General features: G+C 41.4%; 1 protein-coding gene and 1 pseudogene across 3 annotated transcripts in view; one reads left to right on the top strand and one right to left on the bottom strand.

Annotated features, from left to right (window-relative positions):
* Positions 1 to 11,713, bottom strand: part of Lamp2 (lysosomal associated membrane protein 2) — a 55,974-nt gene that overhangs the window by 35,999 nt on the left and 8,262 nt on the right. For all 3 annotated transcript variants that reach the window (XM_005358437.3, XM_005358438.3, XM_005358439.3), the window contains exons 2-3: positions 4,559 to 4,674; positions 2,263 to 2,476 (exon numbers count right to left, since the gene is read on the bottom strand). In XM_005358437.3, coding sequence (XP_005358494.2) covers positions 2,263 to 2,476; positions 4,559 to 4,674 — 330 coding nt within the window. The remainder of the gene's footprint in view (positions 1 to 2,262; positions 2,477 to 4,558; positions 4,675 to 11,713) is intronic.
* Positions 323 to 518, top strand: LOC101986006 (annotated as a pseudogene).

The raw sequence follows: 11,713 nt of genomic DNA, 5'->3' as shown, positions 1-11,713 counted from the left end.
AAAAATAAGGCAAAGGGGCCAAGAAAAGAAAAACAAAAAGGTAGATAGAGGACTGGAGAGATGGCTCAGAGGTTAAGATCACTGACTGCTCTTCCTCGAAACCAAGGTGAAAGGTAATTCAGAATATTAGTAGCCTGTTAAGTCAGTGCAGAAGACCAGTAGATTACAGCTTTCCGAGTCTGCTGTTAGAGCAGACATGTTACCTCCTATATGAGGCTCCTTTCTTATCTGATACTACTGTCTATAAAGAAAGTCTGTGGGGGACTCCTGGCAAAAGCGACTGACTGCAGACAGGTCGGTGTCTTCCTGCTGAAGTGCAGTCATGTTTCTCCAGTATTACCACAACGAACAAGAGAGATTGTGTCTATACGTTAAAGAAATTTGACCCTATGGGACAATAGACTTGTTCTGCCCATCCTGCTCAGTTCTCCCCTGACGACAAATACTCAAGACACTGAATCACCATCAAGAAACGCTTCAAGGTGCTCATGACCTAGAAACCACGTCCTGTTCTCTGAGAGTTTGTAAATTTCATCTGCTGCCTGCCCCCAGACCAATTATTAGTAACCAAATGCATCAATCCGTGAGCAGTGATGCCTTCCCATGCTTTTTGGAATCCGATCTCACCATGTGATTTAGTCTATCGTAATGGGCACCTCCTGTACAATCTTAACTTTGTTTTTCATGCTTTGAATTAATGCCAGGTTATTTTTTTTAATATTTATTTATTATGTATACAATATTCTGTCTGTGTATATGTCCGCAGGCCAGAAGAGGGCACCAGACCTCATTATAGATGGTTGTGAGCCACCATGTGGTTGCCGGGAATTGAACTCAGGACCTTTGGAAGAGCAGGCAATGCTCTTAACCACTGAGCCATTTCTCCAGCCCCCTAATGCCAGGTTATTAAAGATAGAAAGATTTAAAAAAAGGAAAGTCTGTGGGGACTATTTTTATGTAGATTTTGGCTATGAGAACAGACTTGACTGGATCCTTTTCACGCCCTGGATCATGTTGTGAGGGGAAGTATCCAGGTGCCCTAGAGGAAATGTCAGGTTTCTACACTACTGGGAAGGGAAAAATGCCGTGATTCCACAAGATTCTACAGAATCGACAGTGACTTATCCAGAGGACAGATGTAGCTCTGTAAAAATGGGATCTCCGGGTGGAGTGTACGTATACACTTACCACAGATAGTCCAATAGATCGGTCAGCTGTACATTTACTGTATAAAGCTTGTGGGCTCACCACATGACCCTAATAAAATCAGTATCATAAACTCAATATGTTTATGATACAGGTGTGCAAACACCCATAACCTCAGTACTCAGGAGTGCTGAGCTAAGACGAGTGTGCATTTTAGGTCAGTTTGACTTGCTTCGGAGACAAAAAACTTAAAATCTCCACTATACACACTTAAAAATATTTTAAGGCATATTTGTTTTAAGAATGACAATACTGGCCTAATTATCTAAGTTGTTCTTGACCTGATGGTGTCTCAAAATAGCAAATGCTGACCTTAGTTATTTTAACTGTAATCACTATTTTTCCATTTTTATTAAGATTTGTTTGTTTATTTAATGTACACTGATGTCTATGTGAGGGTGTTGGATCCCCCAAAACTGGAGTTAGACAGTTATGAGCTGTTATGTGCATGCTGGGAATTGAACCTGGGTCCTCTGGAAGAGATGTCAGTGCTCTTAAGCACCGAGCCATCTCCCCAGCCCTACACTATTTACTTTTCAAGTAAAAGTTCATCTTAATAGTAAAAAGATCTGAGGTATTTCTTCTAATCTCAAATGACTGGACTTATATACTTCCAGTAAAGAATTTTCTCATTCATCCAACATTTGCTGAGTTTCTGCTAATGAATAAATGTATGAACTGTGCAGCTCAGGAAACTTTGCTTCAAGCACTAGCTTTTCACTCACTCACTAAATTTAGAGCCTTTGGGAAAGTCACCAAGCTTCAATCCCTTTACTTACTTCCCAGGGTTGCTATCAATTGTTCACTCAGTAAAACACTGCATGTGACAATCAGGGTAATCAATGGTAGAGAGTAAGAGACTCCAGCAATGACAGTCACTATCACTTTATACCCAACACTGTTCTATTCATGGAGTTAGGACTGAGATGGGTAGAAGACTGATTTTTTCATTCTTATTGAGAAGATAGACGAGCACACTAATGATTATTTTGTTTACATTTTTTTGTTACTAACAAAAGCAAGAGAATGTAACACAAATCCAACACCTAAGGTTACCTTTATCTACAGCACCAGGAAATGTTGTGTTATCACTAGTGTTGTAGGAAAGCAAGATGCTGTCGATAAAATAATCAGATGCTTCCTTGGTAAAATTCACATTCCAAGAGACAGCGGATCCAAATTGTAGCACTATTTTGGCACTATTCTGGTCATCCCCGCAGCTGCTTCCATTATATGTCACACTGGGAAGTTCTGAACTGGTTACATTTTTCTAAAAGACAAAAGAAAAGTTTAGGAGTGGATGAGAAAAAAACAGCAGTGAGTCCTACCCCTTTACTTGGTATACTATGAAAACCGTTCTCAAATTCTTTAATTACACACCAGGTATTTGTACAAGTTCATGTATGTCTAAAGAAAACAGGAAAAGGCACCTGGATGCTCTTTATCTAGCTGTGTGCTAACTTCTGCAGACCTGGAGATGGAATCATGGTCTCCTGCACAACGGGCAACTGTTCTACCACAGAGCGCTTTCCTAGCTTATAGACCGGTTTTTTAAATGATGCTATAAATAGGGCCTTAACAAAACAAAAATAAGGCAAAGGGGCCAAGAAAAGAAAAACAAAAAGGTAGATAGAGGACTGGAGAGATGGCTCAGAGGTTAAGATCACTGACTGCTCTTCCAGAGGTCCTGAGTTCAATTCCCAGCAACCACATGGTGGCTCACAACCATACGTAAAAAGATCTGGTGCCCTCTTCTGGCATGCAGGAATACATGAGGCAAAATATTGTATACATAATTAACTTAAAAAATCTTTAGCAGGGTGGTGGGAGTACACACCTTTAACTCCAGCACTCGAGAGGCAGAGGCAGGTGGATCTCTGTGGTCTATAGCCTGGTTTACAGAGTGAGTTCCAGGACAGGCTCCAAAGCTATAGAACCCCCCCCCCAAAAAAGGTAGACAGAAATAGCAAACTAGTTCTTAGACATTGGGAACTGGACAGATGGCTCAATGGTTAAGAGCACTGGCTGCTCGCCCAGAGGACTTAGGTTGGATTCACAGAACTCACATTGTGGGCTCACAACTGTCTGTTGACTGCAGTTCAGGGAGAGGCAATGACCCTTTCTCTCCTTCTCTGGCACCAGGCATAAGTGGTGCACAAATACACAGAGAAAAAGATTTCTAAACCCACACACCTATACATACACATATTTTTTTTTAAAAGATCAAAATGTTTTAAAGATGAAAAAGAGAAATTTAAGATTTAATGTTGTATATTACTTCAGAAGTGATTAAAACTGAAATACCATGAGGTTTCCTCATTGGCATATAGCCATCTCCAAGGAAAACTCAAAAAAAATTAATGAATTAGAAGTATCCACTCCAACCTTAAACAGTGTACATTTAAGAGTTTAATAGTTTTAACAAACACAGGCTTTAAGGGTTAGGTCAATTAACATGAAATCATGAAATATTATTTGTACATATTTTTTTTTTGTTTTTCGAAAATGGGTTTCTCTGTGTAGCTTTGGAGCCTGTCCAGGAACTAGGTCTTGTAGACGAGGCTGGCCTCGAACTCACAGAGATCCTCCGGCCTCTGCCTCCCAAGAGATGGGATTAAAGGCATGCGCCACCAAAGGGTACAAAAGTCTAAATGTAAACCCAGATGTGGTGGCGCACACCCTTAATCTCAGCACTCAAGAGGCAGATGAGGCTAGCTAACCTGGTCCGGAGTTCCAGGACAGAGAAATCCTGTCTCAAACAAAAAAATAAAATCCAAATGTAAATAAATCCCTACTATAAGACTCAAGACAAATATGGGACTAGGAAGTAGGACAATTAACAGAGTGTTTACCTAGTACCACCTAAAGAGACTCTGGGCTCAAACCCTAACACCAAAACAAAAAAACCTTTTTAAGGTGTAGAGAGACCCAGCCTTTTGGGGCGGGACAGCCTCGGGCGAATGTTTTTACTAATTAATTGGGACTCGCAGACACTGGAGCCGCTTCCTGTTTCTGGTTTGTGGATTGCTGAACTCCGGGTGTGTGAGTGTGCTTTTATATTAAAATTGTATCTTCTTGTACCCACTGGTCTGGATTAATTAAATTCGCCTTCATTAAGGGACTAGGAAGACTGCTCAGTGGTTAACATCAGTGGCTACTCTTCCAGAGGATTCCCGGCACCCACATGGTAGCTCACCATCATCTGTAATTCTGGCTCCATGGTATTCAATGTCCTCTATTGACCTCTAAGGGCACTATATGAACATGATGCACAGATACCCATTCAGGCAAAACACCCATCTACATAAAAAGTAAGTCAATCTCAAAAAAGACAAAAAAGTTTTTTACTTACAAAAGTTTTGTCTGTAGTTTCATAAAATATTGTGAAATTCATCTCCCATTTTGCAAAAAGGCAAGTACCGTTTGAATTTGTCAAATTAAGTTCCAATGCAGAGGATTGAACAGCTCCTAGATTAAAAAAATAAATCATACAACATAAGGTAAAAATAAATTCTAGCCACTGAATTTCAACTCTAAAATGAAACCCATATGGTCAAGTATATGGTGTCCTGGTGGTTACTTTCTTTGTAGTTTTGGGTTTGGGTTTTTTTTTTGGGGGGGGGGGTTAAGACAGGGTTTCTCTGTGACTTTAGAGCCTGTCATGGAACTAGGTCTTGTAGACCAGGCTGGCCTCGAACTCACAGAGATCCATCTGTCTCTGCCTCCCAAGTGCTGGGATTAAAGGCGTGAGTACTAGTAATAAAGGTAGCATTTTCTCTTCTGGAAATAAATGTTTACTAGATCCTTGATGCTTAGGTGATGGCAGAAACTGGTGACTTTGATTTCCACATTCACTTGTGCCTTGTCAGGTCACTGTTAGACAACTACAGTTGTCTTCTTGCTGTTCTTGTTTGTTTCTTGCAATGCTGTGGATCAAACCAGGGCTTCACACATTGGCAGGTACTCTACTGAGCTACAACCTTTGCTTCTTTTCGTTTTTTGAGGTAACTAGGGTAGGGGGAAGTCTGGAAAGTGGATTAAACTCCTGCTTCTCTAAACCCATTCAGTGAAACCTTCCTACAATAATGACAGGTCAGATGTCTTAGGCTCTTCTCAGAATTCTGTTGCCAACTATATGACCTAGGGCACATGGAAGTCTTCCCAAATGATGTTATTCTGATGTGATCAGGGTTAGGTCTTGAAGCAACATCTCAAAGGGCTGTTAGAGCCTGGATCCATAAGAAAAGTCAATCTTTACAAATGCTGAGTTCTAATTATTTCCCTTTAAAACTGTACTGATGAACCTTTCACATGGACCTACAATTACTTTCTAAATTCTCAGCCTGCTCCTTCTGCAAATGGAGAAACTTTTCAGGCAGAAATGTTTTGGGACTTTTCATCTAACTTATCTCTCATCTTCTATACTTAAAAGGTTACTGAAACATTACCTATTAAACTCAAGGGTCTAAAGCTTCAATATCCTAATAGAGAAGGGGTAAATATGCCAGCAAATCCACCTGCAACATAAATAACAGGCAACCATCTGAGAATTGTCTTGCCTGTCTCATACATTACCCAAGGGGAAAGTTGTTTCCTGTTAAGATAGCTGCACACCCTTTAGTGCTATCCGAGTGATCCAGTGTCATCTATCTACAGGCAGGGACATGTTATTAGACTAAAGAGAAAACTCCTGAGGAATACCAAACTGGCACGTGTCAGCAACAGCGTTCGAGCTGTACACAAAAGCCTACCTTTCATGCTCCAGAGATCTGGCTGTCTTAGCAAGGCCAAACGCTATGCTAAAGCTTGTGGCTGCTGACAGGGACTAAGTACTGGTAAGGATTCAGAACAAGTTTGGATGAGGAACACAGGTTTTTGCCACTTCCTTTCTCCAGACATGGAATGGAGCTAGCTGTCAAGCAGATCTATGTCTAGCCTTACAATCTTCCTAAGCACCTGGAAGTTTGCTTTGCCTGTGCTTGCCCTCTCAGCTTGGCACAACGTCCTAAGCTTGTATCCCTTGTATAAAGCCTACTTGGTCATGACAAAAGATCTTTTAATATGTTGTTGCAATCAATTTGCTATGATTTCATTACGAGTTCTGCATCTGCATTCATTACTGGTATCAGTGTACAGCTCTCTTCTGTGGTAGTCCTTACAAGTTGAGGCTAGAACTGTGGTTATAAGAAGCTGAGCAGAGTAGATGAGAAAAAGGGGTGGAGAGATACCAATCAATGGAAACGAAGTTCCAGTTAGGACGTGCTTCACGGCACTACACAGTGGGGCAACTAGAGACAGCAGCAATGTACTGCATGTCTCAAAAAGACAGGTCTTTCAAAGCTTTCCCCATGAAGAAATGAGCAGCACCAGGGATCAATGTCTAGCCTGATTCTTTAAAATTACACAATACTCATATGTATCAACATAATACCCCATTTTATTGCGTACAATTTTATGTTTATGTATTACTTAAAATCAATTTAAAAATAAAGGATATTCTTGTTCTACTCAAACCACTCAAAGCTATTATGAAAATAATTGAGAAGCCAGGCATGGTAGTGCTCACTTACAAACCCAGCAGTCAGGAAGCTGAGGCATGAGGCTGCAGTGATGGCTGAGCAGTTAAAAACACCTGTTCTTTCTTGCAGGGGTCAGGGGTTCAAATCCTAGTACTCACATAGCAGCTCACAGTCTATAACTCCAGTTCCAGGGGTCCCATATCCTCTTCTGACTTCTATGGGTACATAATTACATACATGCAAAACACTAATATACATAAAAATAAATCTAAAATACTTTTTTAAGAAAAAAGGCTGGGCTGGAGAAATAGCTCAGTGGTTGTGAGCACCAGATGCTGTTCCAGAGGACCTGAGTTTGAGTCCCAGTACCATATGGTGGCTCACGACCAGTAACTCCACCTCCTGATAGCCACTTCTGGCCTAGGCCAGCGCCAGGATTACACGTGGTACACAGACACGTATGCTGGCAAAGCACCTAATTAATGGTCTGTCGTGCCCTTTAAGAGACAAGCCCCACCCACTTCCTCCCCTGTCCTCCCCTGAAGCAGGCAGATCTTCCTTCCCCTTGCAGCCCAAGTCCCTTCCTTTCCATCTCCCAAAGAGGTAGTAGCTGGTACTGTGGCTCTTCTCCTCCCCCCTCTTCCCACCTCTGCCTCTCTCTGCTCTTCTGCCTTCTCCCCCCCCCTTTCCCTTTCATAACCCACTAAAAAAATATCCAAGCTCAATCTGCATGACATGCCTATCTGTCTCGGTCTCTCATCCGCCATGCAGCTTCTTGTCTGGGACTCTCTGCCCCTCCTGGCCACTCGGGGGCTACCTGCCTGGGACTGGCTGCCTTCGTAGTCTCGGGACCCACTACCCACTGCAGCCACTCGGGGACCTGCAGCGAGGTCTTTTGGCCCGCTACCAGCTGCTGCCACTTGGGGTCCTTCAGCATTTTTACCACTACAACCTATGCCCATAAAATTAAAATTAAATTTTAAAAATGTAAAAAGAGGTGGAGGAATGTGAATTACATGTTCAAAACTAACCTAAGCTACAAAGAAAGATGGTCTCACAAAACAATATCTGCAGGCAGGCGGATCTGTATGAGTTGGAGGCCAACCTGGCAGGCGGAACAAGTTCCAGAACAGCCAGGACTACACAGAGAAGCGACGTCTGGAAAAAAAATTAAGAAAAAAACAGTGTCTCATGATAACTATTTTCTTCTCAAAGACTTTAAAGTGACAGGAAGGAAGTTGTGGAAGATAGTGATAAGAGAGCAATTTGCCCAAGGTGAAAAAGTAAAGGTTCCCAGAAGAGTTCAGGTTGGAGTTAGTTCATTTATCACTCAGAATCCAACTCAAAGTAGCTAACGCACCTCCAGAAGCCTGAAAACAAGACTGCCCTGTGGCCCCCAGACACACCTGGCCACCTCTGCAAGGCCATCAGCACCAGCACCTCTGCAAGGCTCACTCAGCAGTTTCAAAACCCAGATTCGCTTTTACTTCCGCCTCCAATGGGCTGTCTCCTCAACCTGTACCTTGAAATACAAAGGCAAAGCCTGGCATTTTGGTCCTGCTTCTATTCCCAGTCTACCACTCCATCCTTCCAGTACTTCCCACCCCTCCGGAGTCCCTGAAACACACTGCTAGACACCACTCCTTCTCCAACACTCCCGTTTTTACTGGGTCCCAAAATAAATTTAATTCCTGTCTGGTTTTCAAAGTAATCTTTAATCTTGTCCCACCCTATGGCTTCAATCACTCAGACCATTTTCCCAGAACACACCCTTTATTTAATCTGGTTGAACTTGTTTCCAATGGGCCCAAAGGCTACACTCCTCCACTCAGAGTGGTTTCTATTGTGTCTAGCACTTGAGAGCCACTTTCTTCTGCTGGCTTAAATCTTCCTCAAGAAAGGCTGTAAATGTGAAATAGCTGTACCCTTCAGCTTGATTCTAACGGCTGGCCCACATTCCTGTGCTATCCAAACTGAAAATGGTGTGTACTTCTTCCCACTCTTCTTTACAGCTAAACTGTTCCTAACCAAGAATTCCACCCCAGACTTATAAAGTACAAGGACTGAGAATGGAGCCCCAGCTATAGATTAAGCATTCTATGGTTAAGGATGGCTTGGCAGGTTCAAGTGCCCAGGAAAAAGGTGACACTAGCCAGTGGTAGAAGCTGAAGTTTTGCACTTGGTCATAACAGTGCAATCCAGTAACAGTGCAATTCAGTATTGAATCAACTTTTGGTACACACGGCCAAAGGAGTTCCTCTTTCTAAGTAATTTAATCTATGCACCTTTTTCTATTTCAGTACATTATTTATTTATTTTGTGGTTTAGTTACTAAAAATTGAACTGGGGAGCAAGTGTGCTAGCACTCAACTACATGACCACCCCTTGCTCTCTTTTTAAAAAAGCAAAATATGTTATTAAGATGTTACATATACAGCATAACATGCAAGGAAAATATGTACTCAGTGCTAAGTATAGCTCAAAGCATTTTTTATTACATGAGTAAATGAATCCTCCATCAAGAAGCAGAACATTCCAAGTACAGTCTCAGTATCCATGGGAACAGATTCAACAGATTCCAGGACTCTCAGAGGATACCGAAGTTCACAGATGCTATAGTCCCTGACATAAAATGGTGTATAAAGTATTTGCATTTAGCCCATCCACACCCTCCTATATATTTTAAAACCTCCCTAGATCACTCACATAATACAATGTAAATGTGATGTAAATAGTTGTACTATGTCGTCTAGGTAGTAGCAACCAAAAAAAAGTCTATACTTCAGCATAATAAATACTATGATTTTCTCTCATACTTTGATCCATGGTTGATTGAACTTGTGAATATGCAACCTAGGGAGAAGAAAGAAGGCTGACTATACCTTCAAAGTTCCTATAGCTCCACGGTAAAATGCCACCCTGACTTGTAACAAGATAGATACTGCTGCCTGCTTTTTAGCTTGATAATAAACAACAATTTACGATGCTATCTTTTAGGTCTGGCTTCTTTAGATTCACTGTGATGTGTGTAACTGCAATTAATTCATTATTTCTATTATACTGCTTCTGATGATGGGGTGATCTTGTTATATATCTGTGGTGTTGTAGGTGGACAGCTAGAAGGTTTTCAATCTGCCCATCCCTAATGCTGTTGTAAACATTCTTTGTGTATTGGTATACCAGTGTGTATTGAATATTTATCTAACAGTGGAATTGTGGTTTCAAGGGAGTATGCAAATGTCCCATTATAGTTTGAGGGCTTGTTGTTGTTGCTATCTGGCAGTGGGAAATTGGTTTGTCTGCTTGTTTTAAAAGTCTTGTCTTCCTTTCTTCCCCTTTCTTTTTAAGGCAGCAGCACCTCACACTAAGTAGCCTAAAATGGCCTTGAACTCAGTCCCAAGTACTTCCGCCTCCCAAGTGCCAGGATTAAAAGGCGTGACCCACCACACCTAGTCAGGCGCGAGGCTAAACTACGCAGAATGGCCTTGAACTCAGTTTCTCAGGCTAGCTAAGAATTCCATTCCCCGCCTGGAATTACAGGTCTGTGCTCCCTAACCCTGCCCCACTGTTTTCAATAAATTCCCTTTCTGCTTCAAATCAATCAAGTTTTCTTTCTGCTGCTTGTTTGTAACTGAGAACCTGGACTGAAGCTGGGTGTGGAGATGCATGCCTGTAAATCCTAGCACTTGGGAAGCTGAGGCAGGAAGATCAATTCAAGGCTGTAGTCTAGGATAGTAAGCCCCCTCAACCCCTGTCTAAAAAAAAAGGAAAAACCCCACAGACCCCATGCTTGCATGCTATCCAGCTCTCCAGTTAGCAGTCACTTCTCTGAGACCTTCCCGTGAATATAAGAGCCCTACAGAGCTGTCCACAGTGCATATTAGTACATCTCAGTTGACTTTACAGTATCTTGATTACCCTTATTCTTTCAAGATTTTTTATTATACAGACAAATGATGATAATTTTCAAATGAAGAAATACAAATGGCCAATAAATACACTGAATAAGTATTCAACATAATAATTTTCTATCATTGAAGCCTGTCTCGCCTACCGGCAAAGGCTCTAAAACAACACTTTTGAACTGTCCCTTCGAAGCAAACTAAGTACGCTGTGGAAACTGAAATACAGTAAAACACTAGAGTCTGTGAGTGAGTGATATATGTGGAGAGAGATTCTCTTTTGCTAGTGTTTCCATCACTCATTTGAATTCCAATTTGTACCTATAACCATAAAATCCTATCTAAGCCAGTCCCTAGGAGTGTATCTTTTCTATGAATGTCATCTATCTTGTCTGTCACATTAGAGGAGATCTATTACTTTTCCTCTATCTCCTATCATTCCTAGTAATGTTGAATAGATATTAGGTTTTCAATAAATACCGATTGATTACATAAAAATGAAAATACCCTGCAACATGGACCTGAAACCCAGCTGAGTCTAATTACAGGTGAGCCGGTTCTCTTGGCCTTCCAAACCATGAACTTAGCAATGTTGTGGATGCTGCCTCAAACCTCATGACAGCTTTCCATAAACTGTGACTCAGATTTCAAGCTAGCAATAATGCTTTTCCCATAAAGTAAAAGATTAATTTTGAAATGTTACACTTGAGTAGAATGTCTCTGGCAAGTCAATTCCACATTTAACGGCTATGCTTGGTTTTTAGAATATCCAAACTATTTTAAAGGATAGGAAGCCTTTAAAAGCCATAGCTGAATATATTCTGGAATATCTGATTATAGAGCTGAAAATTTATTCTCAAAAGAAAAGAAAGGATGGAGAGATGACTCCGTGGTTAAGAGCACTGGCTGCTCTTCCAGAGGACCGAGGTTCAATTCCCAATGCCCACATGGCAGCTCACAACTGTCTGTAACTCCAGTTCGGGGGTGGAAATTGCTCACAGAGATATACATGTGGACAAAACACTAGTGCACATAAAACAAAAATAAATTCAAGCTAGGCAGTGGTGGCGCACGCCTTTAATCCCA

The sequence above is a fragment of the Microtus ochrogaster genome, chromosome X, assembly GCF_000317375.1.
Source record: "Microtus ochrogaster isolate Prairie Vole_2 chromosome X, MicOch1.0, whole genome shotgun sequence".
Taxonomy (NCBI): Eukaryota; Metazoa; Chordata; class Mammalia; order Rodentia; family Cricetidae; genus Microtus; species Microtus ochrogaster.
The sequence above is the reverse complement of the archived record's forward strand: the minus strand, read 5'-3'. Positions and strand labels throughout refer to the sequence as shown.